Below are 16933 nucleotides of genomic sequence, written 5' to 3'. Positions count from 1 at the left end.
AGTTTGCTAGTCCAGTTAAAATGATTTCTCTAATTCTCTTGGATGCAAAAATGAGGCCTTGAAGCACGCGTTATCATTCAGAAGACAGGTTTTTATGTTTCTGAATGAACAAGATTTGAATGTTTCTTTTAGACTGGGGCATGAAGGAAAGTCGTATCTGGTTTATGCGAGTACCGGGAATAATAAATGCTTTGAATGTGAGACATTGGGCATAAGAGGGTTGCATGTCCACATAAGGCTCAGAATGTTGAGAATACGCAGCAGAATGTTGATGATGGGAATCGTGAAATAGATCGAGGAATACAACCTCAGGCTGTGAGTGAAGTACATGGTGGCGTTGCTGTGGGTGATAGTACGAGAGGCCTAGCGAGGAGCCTACTGTTGTTGTGAAGCAAAGAGGCAGGAGAGAGGGCAAGCGCAAATGCTGGCAGTGGCAGGTCGTAGCGCCACTTCCGGTGGCATCGCCAGATTTCTCGCGGCAGATGCCATGGTTTTTCTCGCTGTTTTTGCTGTTTGCTCGGTAAAAACTACACTGTTCTCAGTGGCGTGCGATGGTGTTTTTTTGTTGTAGTTGTTGTATTATTATTATTATTATTATTATTATTATTATTATACATTTTTATGGATCAGCTGCCAGAGTTAGTACCAAGAGTCACAATCGTTTGTCGCCTTTTATTTTATTTGCAAGAGAGGTAGAGACTCTTTAGAGAAAAAAAAAAATGGATGAGAAAATTATCGATATTACAAAAAAATCAATGCAAGTATTACAAAATATGACATTAAAAGCGTAAAAGTCACTAGTATGTATAAAGTAATTGTCCAACAGCAACACCCGCTGGTAAAGTTAAAAAGAACAGCTGAACATCAGTTGACAAAAAAAAAAAAAAAAATGTTTGTATTGTTACTGCCTTTTGTTATTATTTTGGAATAAATGTAAAAACACTAACTTGATGACATTTATTGGTTTTGATAAACAGAATATTACACAGTGTAAAAATACAAAATATAATTGTATTTGGCCTTTTTAGTGTATTGTTTATTTAAGGGAAATATGACAACATATACACATACACGAAGCCGGAGGGCTTAGAAAGTGCAAGACAGACTCATATTGAAGTAATAACTTACAAAGTACCAGGAAATCCCTAATATGGACAAAAGCATCCAGCTATCACTGTATGATCTGAATAAAAGGCAGAAACCTTTGGAAACATGAAGGCATTAAACACACGATTGTGACCATATAGTTTATTTGTACTTTTTTTTCAATCATCTCCAGGTCATTTTATGGTAAATTACAAAGTGTTTGTAGTACATTAACAAATCATTTATTGGTTATTGTCCAACAGTGTATCTGATTTCTAAGCCAATTAGAAGAAAGACATAAGAGAAAAAAAAATAAAGTTTCTATATTCTTATAAACAGTATCCTATATATATATATATATATATATATATATATATATATATATATATATATATATATAACATTTTTGTCCCACTCACTTCTGAAATGTTGGCTATGCACCTGTGTATAGTATACGCGTGCATATACTGTCTATACAGCTAAGCACTCCTTATGTGTTCTTTATGGGAAAATGCTGTTTAGCTTATTGGGTTCAGATTCTGATCGCATCTGCTTGCTGGTATGTAATATGCATCATCAAATCTTTCATTTAAAAATAAAACTGTGTAGTTTACAGCAGAAACGGCGATAAACGATTGTGACTCCTGATACGAACTCTGGCAGCTGATACATAGAAATGTATTATAATAATAAAAAAAATCATAATAAATAACACACCTGTGGGAACTTTGCATTATTAAAACAAAATCGATCGCCACTATGAACAGTGTAGTTTTAAACAGCTCCAAAAACGGCGAGAAAAAACCGTGGCATCTGTCACGAAATCTGGCAGCTGCCACGGCATCTGGCGATGCCACCGGAAGTGGCGCTATGACCTGCCACTGCCAGGGAGAGCGCCAGGCCCTGCAGGGAGGGATACTGAGAGAATGATGAGGGCTGATGAAGTTACAGTGACAGCAGAAGTAAGTGGAGTAGGTGTAGAAATGGTGATTAGTGAGGCTGGTGGAAGTGAAATTGAGCCACAACCTGAAACATCACAGGGCTTTGAAATGAGTAATGATGACAATGAGATGGTGGATGACGATGCTTGTTCGGAAATTTCTGAATTTGGTTCCCAAGTTATGGGAGAATTGTATACATTGCAGGAAATAAATGATTTCTTGGATGTAACTTTTGGTAAGATAGTTGAAGTAAATGACTTCTTCCCAGATGTGGATAAGTTTATTGTTTCAGTTATTATGCTACAGAGAACGGTAAGCCATGACGAACTAAGTAAGAAGAAGAGATTTCGTTTGAAGAAACTCTTAACGAAATTACGTCAGGGTAAATCTCGTGCTTCAAATTATTAAAGCAATGATTAAGTTGCACAGGGTGTCTCTCTTTCAATGGTTTCTTTTTCTATCCCTTTTATCCTTTCATTTTTCTATGGAGTGTTTGAGGGTTGGTTCCTTAAATATAAATGGGGGTAGAGACAAGAAGAAATTGGCAATGGTTTCAGAATTTTTGAAAATAAAACAGATTAATGTTGCATTTTTACAGGAAACACATACTGATAATAATAATGAAATAGAATGGGGTATGTGGTGGGGTGGAAAGCTCGTCTTAAGTCATGGGTCAAATAATAGTGCTGGAGTTGCTATTTTATTTTCAAAGAATATGAATGTTAATATTTTAAATGTTGAGGAAATTGAAAAGGGGAGGATTATAATAACAAAAATAGAGTTTGAGTTTTTTTTTTTGCTTTTGTAAAATGTATATGCCCTGAATAATGGGTCAGAAAGGGTGAGGTTTTTTATGAAACTGAATGAATCTCTTAAGAAAATTGATGATGGTGTGTGTATTATTGTAGGGGGAGACTGGAACTGTACAACAGATTTCACTGTTGATAGAAATGGTGAAGAACCTCATAATCAATCTAGTTTAGTACTATCCAAAATAATGGAAAAAAGAGGTTTGATAGATATATGGAGAGTAAGGAATGGAAGGGAAAGACAGTACACATGGGTTAAAGTGACTGACAATATTGTTTGTGGGGCTAGATTGGACCGGTTTTATCTTGGAAAAATATGGAACAACAGAGTAATGAATGTTTTTCATTCACCAAATGCCTTTTCAGATCATCATATGGTTGGTTTCGATCTTAACATGAAAGAATTGTCAAGACGTACATATTATTGGCATTTTAATGTTAAACTGTTACAAGATGGTTTGTTTTGTGAAAGATTTACAATGTTTTGGAATGAGTGGAAAATGAAAAAGAGTTTTTTTGAGAATATTAGCCAGTGGTGGGAAGTGCATGGGAAAAGCCCAAATAAGAGTTTTTTGTCAGAATTATACCTTGCATTCTTCATCTCAAATTAAAGTAACAGTACAAAGACTGGAAAGAGACATTGTGCAGTTAGAAAAAGAAAGACAACTGCGAGGTAGAAGGATTGAGATGATGACCTTGGCTCCGGGTTATATCCTGTTGGACAGTGCTTTAATGACGTCCACCCTCACTGAGGTCGTTTGTTCCGGTGTGAAGAATGATGTGTGACGGTTTTAAATATCTAGGAGTCTTTTTTAGGAAATGAAAAACCAGAATTGCATTCGGTCCCAGAAAAAATCTATTAACATTGACTGGATTTTCATCAATACATCTACTGGGGGATCTATACAGGCCAGGCGGTGCGGAAGTGCAGAGGCAACCAGACTGATGATGATCAAGATTCTCCTTTATAGGAAATATTAGTGCGTTTATGCACTGTGTGAGGTTAAAACCCTTATTTGATATCTTGAGAACTTTTTGCTTCTTTTGATGTGGTTTTCTCAATGAAAGTGTATATTTGTGGGTTTAAATATGTGAAAAAAAATCATCATCTGTGTCAATTGTTAAGTTTCTTGTTGGGTCAGGCAAAATGGTGATTTATGCCACAAGAAAAGAAAAAAAATAGCAAAATGTTTGCAACAGTTTGGCAGCAGTTTTTGTAAAATTTGTCAAATCTAGGATTTTGATTGATTATCATTATTATAGATTAATGCATGATCTTTTATCTTTTGAGGTAATATGGTGTTTAAATAAGATCCTTTGTGAAATTGTTGAAGAAGAGTTGTTGTTTTCTTTCTTTTAAGTCTTTTGTTTGTTTTTGATACCAATGGTGTTGCTTTACAGTTTGTAAATACTGGTTTTTGTTATGTAAATTGTAATAAAAAGGGTTTTGAAAATCAAAAAATCTCTCTCTCTCTCTCTCTCTCTCTCTCTCTCTCTCTCTCTCTCTCTCTCTCTCTCTCACTCACACACACACACACACACACACACACACACACACACACACTGTCCTGTAATGAAGACAAAATCCCTTGTATTATAATTAAGACACTTGTGTAATAAAGTGCTGGAGAAGTGATTCTTTATTTGATCTGATCATGAACAGATCCTATCGGATGGGGCTGTGTGCTGGTGTTTCTGCAGATACTCTGGACAGTTATGAAGTTTACAGATGCTACTTTCTCTTATCTCCGTTTATCTCAAGGTACAGTATTGATCTTCTTTCATCATCTTCTCTGTTTGATGTTTCAGTTTTGGTTCATGTAAAATTAAATACTTTAGTAGTTGATGATATTAAACAGTGCAGGGCCAGTAATATTAAGCAGTTTTGAGTGTTTAGAAGAAACACATTTTGAAGAAATAAAAACCTGTCCCTGTGTCTTAATTCAGTTTAAATTGTTATAAATCTGATTCCTGATGGGAACGGCTGACAGACGCTGTGGACTTGAGACGATCATCAGTTATATTGATTGATCTCATTAATTAACAGTTATTAATTAATAAAAAGCAGTTGAATACATCATGATAAAATATGAATAATTGATCAACACAATAGTTTAAGATGATTTATCTCAGATGAGCTGTAGAAGAATGAAGGACTGAAATCAATCATATCATAAATCACACAGATTTCATACAGTTATGAGAAATTAAATAATATAATCAAGCAAACAAAGACTCATAAATAATTTTAAATGTGTATATTTATGTTGTTCTGTGTATGGTTTCCAGTAATGTTCTCTAATAATATTTTTCTAATAATTAAATGGTAATTAATTAAACTAAATCATTTTTCTATTGAGTATATAAACATGTTTTATGTCCCTGAAGGTAAACTGATAATAATCTGCATTTGTTTGATCTTCATATTAAATATGTAAACTTGCATTACAGGTTTTCAGCGTTTTGTCCTCATGTATGTGTTTGGATCAGTCGGTGTTGTTCTTCTGACCTCCGCTGCACTAATAACTGAACTGATCCTGAAAACAGGTGAGCGAACACAACACTCTCAGGAAAATAAAGATCATGGTAAATAAAGTTTAAACGTGTATTAATGATAATCTTTAATCTTGAGTGACTGAAATACTTTGCTCAGAAATAACCTGGAGTAATTATACAAATATAGATTTAATTTCTGCAAACAGTGATGATAATATTCTCATATTTTTCAGTGAATGGTGATCGTACGCTTGGAGATCTGAGGTTCATCGTCTTTCCGGTTGAATGTCTCTTTGTCGTGTCTGTGCTGATTTCAGGATTATTTGAGTCCAGTGAGTATAAACCAGAATTGTTTCTATTACAAACCATTTATCTCGCGTCTCACAATCATGTGTCTTTCTTCAGAACAAACACAATTCATAAAAAATAAACGATCAATCCTTTAATTTCCTGAAGTCTGATTCATTCACAGATTTAACACACAGATTGTGGTGTGTGTATTTGATTTGCTGTAAAGCTGCTGTTTGATTGACAGTGAGTGTTTAATCGCTGAGAGACTCAAACACACTCATCATAGGTGTATCCCCTTATGAAAAGAAAATATATTTCCCATATATGAATGATCAATATATTAAATGGTTAAAAAGTATATTTGAATATATACAGAATAATATATTGTTAACATATTACAATATATTGAATAATACATAGGGAATTGCCGCTTTTCATATATTGAAAAATATGTGATATGCAATACATTTACTAATATATCATAATGTATGTAATTTTATATTCAGTAATACATTTCTTAATATATAGATGTACATGTGATCAGATATAGCACTGCATGTCAAATATTGCAGATATAGTTACTCACACGTATATAGAGAAATATATAATCTAATATATTGCTTATTTTTTTTCTTATTTACATTATACCCGTTTCATATTTTCAAGATAGTTAATAAGAGCATGCACAAACACACACTGTATTAATATTGAGCAAAACACATTAAATAACACTTAATTTCAACATTTGCTCTCCTTTAACAGTCAGAAACAAAGCATGCTGGGAACTAGAAATCTGACATAACTCATTCCATGAATGTGTGTGTGTGTGTGTGTGTGTGTGTGTGTGTGTGTGTGTGTGTGTGTGTGTGAACATACATCCACATTTATATGGGAACATGTATGTGCAATATATCTACACATTAAAGGATAAAACTTTGTGAATATTACATGTAATGCTATTTTTGTCTTCATTTATAAATATTGTATATGTATTAATATATAGCCATACATGGTCAATGCATATATTGCAGTATATTGTAAAATATAAGCACTAGTTTCCCATTTATAGAAATGTATTATGTAATATATTGCATTATATTTTGCAGTATATTCTCATATATTTTTGTTCTGGAAGGGTCTGGACACATTCATCTTAGACTCCTATAATAATCTAATAATAATCTGCCATTTACTCTCTTAACACTTTAAAATCCTACTATTAAGACTGAAATCCTTTAGAGATCAAGCGTCTGCTGAGTTTCGCAGCTCATAGTGAAGATGAATGACGGTTACAGAGAGAACAGCACTTGATGACATCACTACCTCACAAACACTGAACCAACACCAGATTATCACATGACCTGTGAGACGCGGCCGAGTGTGTAGAGCTCGTTCTGTAATAAACACATGAGTGAAATGGTGATTATTCAGAGCTTTGCACTCGGCACCATCATAGTGTCGGCCCAGATCCGGCTCACGTCTGGTGTGTGTTGAATCCACATGTACCGGATCTGGGCCGACACTATGTTGCTGTCTGGGACAATAATGGGGTGTGTGTTAAGTGTTGAATCTGTGTGTTTGTCGGCTCTCTGGTCTGATTAGATTGATTGGACTGCAGTTTGTCAGGATCTATTTTTAAATTTGAAGTGGGTTGAACTTTTTTACAGTGTCTTAAACCACTCAGAGTCACTATTAAAATCAATATTAAGTAAAAGCAGTTATTAAAATGATGTCTTTTTTAAAGGTCTATGTAAATGAGTAGTAATTTCATATAATTTGAAGTGAGAATGATCAGATTGAAACAGATCCACTGATGTCTTTTCTCTCTCTGTTCTGACTTCACAGAGATCGCAAGCTGTCTGAAGTCTTGTCAGGTTAGTATCATTTATTTACTTATATTTGACCCGTAACATCAGGAGACTTTTAACTTCATAATTCACAACTCTCCAAAAGTATGAGGATGTGATAGTGTTTAAATGACGTGTCTTGCTCTAAACACAGGATTCAGTGAGATCTAGACGAGTCAAGAGATCTCAGCAGAACCAGAACCAGAACCCAGAAGAAACAGAGATGTTAGAGAATCCTTGAGTTTAGGAGCAAACTCAGCCGGATTCAGTGCGGTCACAAACATGAGAACAAGGATTATTCCAGATTTATATCCAACACGTTAAGGCACAATTTAAAGCTGTTTGAAACCACATGGATTGTGAAAAGCATCAAATACAAAAATGACACTGACGGTTTGATCATGTGATCGAGCTGAGTTCAGTGTAGTGCCGTTATTCATTGTTAATATAGTTTTGTACTTTTTTCTTGGTTTTGTAAATATATGCAGAGTGTTTTTATTGTGTTATAAAACTTTTGCTTTGTATGTGATGCTGATTTTAGCTGTAAGCAAAGTTCAACAGTGTAAATAAATCAGAAACACTGAGACTGAATATTTAAACCTTCAGATGGCGGATCAGATCCTTCTTTATGACAATATCTACATTATAAAAGCATTATGACACATATACTGTTATTTACATTCAGATAAATTCAGCAGAGTAACAGACACATAATATTATCATCATGATTGCAGCACTGGAGTTTAAAGAGTTTGTATTTCTACTATGTTTGAATTATTAAATATTTCTTCCAGATCAGATGCGTTTTCTTCAGTGTTTTGTCTGATCAGAGAGCAGTGTTATAGTGTTCAGGCCAGTGTTTCCTCAGCTCTGTGTTCATGTAGTGATAGATCCATGTGATGAAGAGAAACAGTGATTCCCACAGCAGTTAAATAAATACATAATTCATTTAAATAAAGTTTCCAGCCCAGAATGAGTCCAAACGGAGAGGCGACAAGCACATGCAGATCAGCCGCTCTCCTCCACAATAATGACTCTAAAGATCATAAAATTTGATTAATTTATAACTCGAAATTCTACCATAATCTCTAATGATGGTCAAAACATGTGGGATTTTGTATGTGAATGATGAATGCATTCAGATGTCATAGTTTTGTGTGAAGAACAAGCTGAAAAAGTCTTTATTTACTGTTAGTTTGAACAGTCTGTATTTTTTGTCTCGTCTTTTTATTGCAACATCCATCCATTATTTCTTATGAGGTAAAAACATGTATATAATATTTGTATTAATGTTAAATTAATAAACTGGGAAACTGCATTTTGACTATTACTATTTCACACTGTTAGACTTTTCAAGGGTTTTTTACAGTAACTTTCTGTCTTACCACTGACACTAAACACATCATGGACTCAGTTTCCCACTCAACTGAACTAGTTGAAGCACAAAATCACACCGAGAAAGAGGTTGACTGGCAAAAAGTATTTTATGTATTTTGAAAATACAAAAGTACTCCTCTTAAATGTATTTAAATACAAATTACATTTGATTTTTTCCCCAAAGGCTTTAAAATACAAAATAGCATTTTATATTTCAAATACGTATTTTGACTGGGATCTTTAAAGATGCCATACAGCAGGGAACGGCAACTGGCGGCCCGCGGGCCAAAACTGGCCCGCCAGCAATATTTTCTGGCCCGCCGGATTATTATGGAAGTCCTAAATGCTGCACAAAACTCTTCCAATACTTGAGAAAAGCCGTAGTCGCGCGGCGATTTCACCGCCGCATACTGTGTGAAACACACATAGGGAATCATGCGGCGCGGGATTACATTTTAAAGTATAACTGTACGTTCAAACCGGACGCGAATAGCGCGTCAAATTCGCGCCTGCCACGTCTAGTTACGCTTGACCACTTTGTGTCCATTCGCGCGTCAAAAGACTGTAGCGGTCAGAACTCTGGTGTACTTTGGACGGAGCGGGCGGTCTGACTGACAATAGCCCATTCCAACACCTTTTGACAGCGTATCCGCACTTAATTCTGACCACCTGTAGGCTACACCTAGCTCTGAGGAGCTGTTTGGTACTGAAACCATTGTCAGCCAACAACATTCTTTTTTTGCAAGGATGTTTGAAATAGTTCGGCAGAAAATAGCCTACTTCATTTGTCAGTAGTGCAATATGATTTTCGTTTAGGTTGCTTAGAAATTTGAGTGATAGGCTGCTTTTGTCCTATTTAATTTATGTTATTTATATTTCATAATTTTTTTCTTTGGCATTTTTTTCTCTGCTGACAGTAGGCCTACAATGTTAAAATAGCGTAATATTTATATTGACAGACCTCCTTAAACCTTAGGTGTGTATGTGTGTGTCCCGAATAAATAATAATAATAAAAAAGGAATAAAGTTCCAAAGTCGGACTGTAAGCGAATGAGGCATGATTCACACCTTTATTAAAATGGCTGTAATCTGTTACCACAATAGTACTTGATCTGTTTTAAATTATTTCCTTGATATATGCTTAAGGTGTTAAATTCAAAATAAAAAATAAAAATTAAAATTAGTCTAATCCAGTAATAAATTTTTTCTATTTTTGATCTGAGTACAATCAGAAAACCCGTCGTTATTTGTTTTTTCATTTTAGTTCAGGAAATAAATAATGGAAAAACAAGTAGTTTTTCATCTTTTTATTTTTGGTTTTAATTTGAAAAAACGATTGAACGAATGATCCACGGACAGTGACGGACCCATCATATTCTGCGATTATAGGCCTATATAAGAGTATTTAATTTGTATCCATAGGCCTACTCTGTGTAGCTGGCCCGCCACCTACTGGCTAAAAAAAATATTGGCCCTCGGCCAAAGTTACTTGCCGACCCCTGCCATACAGCATTTTTGTCAGATGGTGTAGAACCACAAGAGTCTTGTGTGGGCCCTGGAATATTTCCTTATAGGGGGGCCTTGGGGGCAAAAAGGTTGAGGACCACGTTATCTGTTCCTGGAATGTTTTCCTCAAAAACATTAATGTTTGAGAAAAGAAAGACATGAATATCTTGGATGATGTGGGGTGGGTGAGTAAATTATCAGGAAATTTTAATTCAGAAGTGAATTAATCCTTTAAAATGTTTCTTTTTCAGCAATTGTAGGTGTTTTCAGAAAACATTTCTGCATTGATGAAGCAGACCAACATGTCTGTATTAATTGTCAAATGACTGCATTAAAGTGCAAACAACTGCTTTTTGTTTAAACCACAAACAAATTAGATTTGGTAGAATGCACATTCCCTTTCCCTTAAAACTGGAAAACTGGATGATTGTTGTTTCTCACAGCATTAAACTGAGAGGTCACTTATCCAAATCATTTGCTAGTTTTCAATAAAAATCTTTAAAAAAAAAAAAAAAAAAAAAAAAAACAACATCCACAAAAATAAATATATATATTTAAACTAGAGTCTCCCAGTGAATCTCAGCCAGTACAGCCCTGGAAACGTCTATAATGATTTGATTATTTTCTCTCGGATTGATCCGTTTTAGTGTGATATGACTAATATGCCTACATTTCGTCAATAATCCTCCGCCTCGAACCCGCCCCTGCGGCAATTTAATAGTGAAAGTAAAAATGAAAGTGAAAGGAAGTGTTGAGTCTGCAGCATTTCACAAACCTCAGCGTCCGTTAGCAGTAATATCCGCTATTTATAATTAGCCGACAGATGAGTATCCACATTTGGTTTAATTTTGCACATTTGAAGATGCATCTACCGAACTGGGTTTTGATGTCAGTACTGATGATCGCTGATGGTAAGTGTGATCTATAGCCTACTATTCAGAGGCGTTGGTTGCGGGTATAGAGCAGATGTCCTTTCTTCAACTCATCGAGAAGGAGAATTAAAGGAAAGTAGGCATGTGTGCTGTGAGGCACAAGATTGTTCCCCAGAATCGAACAAAAACATATGTGCATGCATATAAAAATTATATTAACCATTGTATGGTTATTTTTTAAAGAGACAGAACAATTTGAGAGTAAAGACATTACTAATGAGTATTATGTATGGTATGTTGCAGGGTGTTTCATAGTTTTATTCATTGATTTTTTTAAATGTAAATTACATTTAACAATCCCTCAACCCTCACAAACAAATCACTACACACAAAAAAATTGATTCTTCAGCGTTTTTATTTTTATGGGGTGGTTGACTATATAGCCAGAGAGCCAGTGCCAGCCGAGCGCTGATGAGGGGGCTTCTGACATACAGAGAGGGGGCGATAACGTGAATGCATACTCCCAGCTAGAAAACTATGGAGGGATTATTCGGTCAGATTGAAAACTAAAAGTCGAAAATGAATTTGGTATTTAAGGATTGGGTATTTGGTATTTAGGATTGGGCATTTGGTATTAAGGATAGGGCATTTTGTATTTAGGATTGGGCATTTGGTATTAGGGCATTTTGTATTTAGGATTGGGCATTTGGTCATTTAGCCATTTAGGATTGGGCATTTAGGGATTTAGGATTGGGAATTTGCATTTAGGACTGGGCATTTAATCATTTAGTCATTTAGGATTTAGGATTGGTTATTTGGGGATTTAGGATTGGGAATTTGGGGATTTAGGATTGGGCATTTGAGGATTGAGGAGTGTATGCAAATAAGGAGGCGTGGCCCAAATACTGGAGGCTGGGTTTGAAATGGCTGGTGCGCAGAGGCACCTTATGGACAGCAGAGGGAGCTCCCAGTGCTAAGGAGCACTGTAATGAAACCAAACAGAGCGAGTGAACAGGGCTGGAGCGAGGACTGTACTTTATAATGTGATAACTTCAACTTAATGACAGCGTTGTAACATTTATGTGGCCTCACACACAAAGTCACCAGTGAAAGGAGTGCTATCGGTCTGATGACGAGAAAGCAGCAGGTAAGATGCTAACATTAGCTACTAGTTATATTAGCTGATATTGCTAACATGCTTTAGTAGGCTATTGTTATACGCGTTTTTTTTTTTTTTTTAACTATGGTTAACCCCACTGACAGTAGTAGATACACTCCTTTCACATTGCCAGTAAATGTGCTTGTTTCTGTTTTTTTTTTTTTTTTTTTTTTGCTATAGCCTATAGCCTATTGTATATTTTTTTAACGCAATGCATCAGAAAAAACAAGGTTAGGAAACAGTAAGGCAGCATGAAGGCCAGTGACGATGTCACGATGGTTGCTGTAAGACACAGGTGTCAAACTCAGTTCCTGGAGGGCCACAGCCCTACACAGTTTTGTTCCAACCCTGCTTCAACACACACACACACACACACACACACCTGCAGTTTTCAAATAAGCCTGAAGGACTTGATTAGCTGATCAGGTGTGTTTAATTAGGGTAGAAGCTAAACTCTGCAGGGCTGTGGCCCTCCAGGAACTGAGTTTGACACCCCTGCTGTAAGATGTAACGTTAAGCAGGTTTTTTTGTGCAGTGCAAAAAGGACCGCAATATATTGCTATATTATGCTCTGAAATCGTCTTAACATGTTTTTGTGGTGACTTTGCTGCTTCCAGCTGATATTCTGTCACTTGCAGTCTGCAGTATTGGGTCACTAACATAACATTGTCTTATGTGGAAAGGTTTAACCATCACAGCTAACACTGTAGTTCAGTGTTGTGTTACTCACCTGAAGTCAAACAGGGCGAAGGAACTAGGGGACTCTAACCCACCCACTGACTTGTCATCCTTCTTGCAGATAGAGATGTTTCACCTGGACAGGAAGGACCACTTGGTGTCACAGCTTTGGGTCAGAGATTTGCTGCAGTGTTTCCAGAAGTGCTCACTCGGTCACAGCCAAGCTACGGCTCATTCTGTAAAAACTGGATCAATAGACACCACTAGACACCACCTTTTCACTCACTCAGACACATTGACACTTCATTCTCAAGTATTGTAGTTTTTTTTTTTATATATGACCTATAATTACATGGTTTTATTTTGTTTGTTATATCTTGCAATTCCCTTCTGTACTTTTCTGCTCTCCCTGTAATTGTTGTTGTGGTGCCTGAAATATCTTGACTAGTAACTAACACTTTATTATCTTTCTTTTTTGTTGCATAATACAAGTAGTGTGTAGTAAAGCAAAATACAGGCATGTTACAGTAAATTAATCTCATTTGAAATCTACAGATCTACTGTAACAGTACACAGTGATCCTGTGAAAGCTGTGGCAAGAGACAAGCAGTTTCATTATGACTATACCTGTGTGCTATCTATTACAGCAGGGTTCACCAATCTCGGTCCTGGAGGGCCGCTGTCCCTGCAGAGTTTAGCTCCAACCAGCTCCAACACACCTGTTTGAAAGTTTCTAGTATGCCTAGTGAGACCTTGATTAGCTGGTTCAGGTGTGTTTAATTGGGGTTGGAGCTAAACTCTGCAGGACAGCGGCCCTCCAGGACCGAGATTGGTGAACCCTGTATTACAGCTTCTGCTTAAACAGGTGGTTCTGCTGGTTCTGCGCCATGGCTACCCACAGACGCCTTTAAGTGTACAATCTTATGAAAGTGCTATGCAAGCAGCAGAAGCCGAAAGGGAAGTTAAAACAACGGCATGAATAAAATGTTGCAGAATATGAAAACATAACTAGAAAGGAATCACAGGAAGAAGAGGAAACAAAAGTAGTAATCTTATCTACCCAAAACAAGTCACATCGACTGATCTGCATACAGAATAAAATAACACATTAAAAACATTGACAGGTTTGTCAGGGCCCTCTCTGAGCCATTGTCTGACTGGCTTACAGGAGCTCATGTCTCAGCTTAGTGCCGTTGTGTCATGTCCTTCTCCTGAATGCTGTCACTGTTGGGGAGGATGTACCACCAGTTCCTTCACTCATCTGCTGCCATCATCTAAGCTTGAGCTGGTCCTGAATCTCAGTCATGCTCACATTAAGGACTTCCCTTTTTATTAATAATGGTCTGTGTCTTGTCCTTTGTGAGTATATATGCATATTGTCAGGAGAGGACTACGAGGAGAAGGGTAGTTTGTCAAAGACAAAGTCTTCTGGTCTGTTAGTGGGGCTGAATTACTGTAGTTGTGCTGTATCTTGGACAAGCTCTGGTTCTCCTTACAATAATCTAGACAATACATCCACAGTTTCACAATAAAGTTGAACACCGTAGTCACGTTGCTCTGTGCTTGGTTGAGGTAGAAGGGCAAAGTCTGCTTCAGTAAGCTGCCTTGGAAGCTCAACCTCTGGAATGTCAAGATGAGTGTCCACCCCTGCTGCACTTGGTCCTCTCCAGTCAGTCCCATATTCTTCACTGACCTGTTGATGAGCAAAATGGCTATTTTAAAAAGTAAACGGTACAAAATCCAAATAAAAGCCAAGAATCAGAGCGTAAATGCAAGCTTATGAGTTGCAACAATGCATTCCAGTGACAACTTAAGAATCATTCAACTACAGGAACATTCTCTAATGTAATATTTTTTTCAACAGGGAAAACATTATTGTTGACATTGTTACCGAGATTGCAGACATTTCCGAGCAACCGCAGCTAATGTTGTGTTCTGGCAAAAAAAAAAAAAAAAAAAAATCACATTAAACATCATCACTGCGTAAGAGACACTCAGTCAAATTTATAAAAAGAGAAGTATTTATTCTTGCAAGAATAGGCCCAGTCGCCACACAGCATTTACCCTGTGGAGTGAGTGAGACCCAGATAGGAAGAGCTGAGCACACTTTATACTCTTTTCAAGGTCTTAACGCCAATAAGGGCTCCTTTCCGTCCCACATTCCACAAGCCAGAATAGGCCCAATCCAAGGACCCACTTGCTGCTTGCTTCGATTTATCGCTAGCTGACCTTTAGAATCCCCGAATTTAAATGACTTCTGACCTCAAAGGTCAGCTGTTCCCATTGTCTCAGTACTCCACTTCAGGTGTCTAAACAAGTCAAGTCAAGTTTATTTATATAGCGCTTTTCACAACATAGGTTGTATCAAAGCAGCTTCACAGTATTAAATTAAAACAATACATCAATGTTTGTTTCTAGTGGAACGTCCACGTTTGGTAATGCTGATCAATAGTATCGTTGATTGATTAATTAAATTAAATATCCCCAACTGAGCAAGCCAAAGGCAACAGTGGCAAGGAACCGAAAAACTCCATCAGGTGACCTGATGGAGAAAAAAAAAAAACCTTGGGAGAACCCGGGCTCAGTCGGGGGCCAGTTCTCCTCTGGCGTTTATGAACTAGAGGTCGGATTTAACTGTAAGATTAAAAATATTATATGAATGCCTGGCTGAAGAGATGCGTCTTTAATCTAGTTTTAAACTGGGAGAGCGAGTCTGAGCAACGAACAGTATCAGGAAGACTATTCCAGAGTTTTGGAGCTAAATGTGAAAATGCTCTCCCTCCTTTGGTGGATCTGGATATCCTAGGTATGACCAAAAGCCTCGAATTTAGTGACCTTAAAGAGCACGATGGATTATAGGGCGATAGAAGATCTGTTAAATAAACTGGAGCTAAGCCGTTTAGGGCTTTATATGTCAGTAGCAATACCTTGTAATTAATACGGAACTTTATAGGTAACCAATGTAGTGATGTTAAAATCTGTGTTATATGATCATATTTTCTTGATCTAGTTAGAACTCTAGCGGCGGCATTTTGGACTAACTGTATCTTGTTTATTGAAGTTGCAGGACAACCAGCTAATAAAACATTACAGTAATCTAGTCTCGAGGTCATGAATGCATGAACTAACTTTTCTGCATCAGAAACTGATAGCATGTTACGTAGCTTAGCAATGTTTCTAAGGTGGAAAAAGGCTGTTCTTGTAACATATGAAATATGATTTTCAAAAGACAGGTTGCAGTCTAATATAACACCCAGGTCTTTTACTGTAGAGGATAAATTAACAGGACATCCTACTATGTTAAAGTTGTATTGTGAGAGGTTTTGTGGGCGGTTTTTTGAACCGATGATTAGTACCTCTGTACTCTCTCTGATGTACAGTACCGATGATTGATACTCTGATGTACAGTACCGATGATTAGTACCTCTGTACCTCTTGTATCTCTGTAAACATACAAGAAGTTTCCCTCTGTTCTTTTATCCCAAATTATAAAACCATATTACATCTCTTTTCTTAGTAGATGTTTTTATAACAGAAGTCTTTATAACATCTACTAAGAATCAATGAAAATCAAAATTTTCCACAACAGTTGTATACTCCGTCCGGATTATTACACCAATTTTGATGGTCTCAGTCTTTTTTGGACTGCATTTTTACTTGGTCTTGTCTCTGTCTCAGACAAAGAAGGCTATTTCAGTTAAGGTAAAGAACACATCTACAGTAGTCTGACTCACCAGGGCCCTGTTTTATAAAGCAGGTTTAACAGACTAATCTTAAAAGACAGGAGTGGGGGAAGGAGTCAATACGTTAGTATAACATTTTATTCAGCATAGTCCGCTCATTCAGCATTTACTAGAGTCAAATTTCCTTA

At 36.6% G+C, this 16933-nt stretch overlaps 2 protein-coding genes across 2 annotated transcripts in view; both read left to right on the top strand.

Moving 5' to 3' along the window:
* Nucleotides 1-7711, top strand: part of LOC307171406 (uncharacterized protein) — a gene marked incomplete at its 3' end in the record, with an annotated part of 94032 nt that extends 86321 nt beyond the window's left edge. Inside the window, exons 12-16 of the mRNA XM_079893013.1 lie at nucleotides 4500-4598; nucleotides 5288-5383; nucleotides 5566-5664; nucleotides 7469-7497; nucleotides 7625-7711. Of these exons, the coding sequence (XP_079749139.1) occupies nucleotides 4500-4598; nucleotides 5288-5383; nucleotides 5566-5664; nucleotides 7469-7497; nucleotides 7625-7711 (410 nt within the window). The remainder of the gene's footprint in view (nucleotides 1-4499; nucleotides 4599-5287; nucleotides 5384-5565; nucleotides 5665-7468; nucleotides 7498-7624) is intronic.
* Nucleotides 7712-11215: 3504 nt separating this feature from the next.
* LOC307171396 (uncharacterized protein) overlaps nucleotides 11216-16933 on the top strand; it is a gene marked incomplete at both ends in the record, with an annotated part of 28149 nt that continues 22431 nt past the window's right edge. The window contains one exon of the mRNA XM_079893005.1: nucleotides 11216-11264. Within this exon, the coding sequence (XP_079749131.1) occupies nucleotides 11216-11264 (49 nt within the window). The remainder of the gene's footprint in view (nucleotides 11265-16933) is intronic.

This window comes from Squalius cephalus (genome assembly GCF_949319135.1).
Source record: "Squalius cephalus genome assembly, chromosome: 1".
Lineage (NCBI taxonomy): Eukaryota > Metazoa > Chordata > Actinopteri > Cypriniformes > Leuciscidae > Squalius > Squalius cephalus.
Note: the sequence above shows the minus strand (reverse complement) of the source record. Positions and strands in the feature narration are given on the sequence as shown.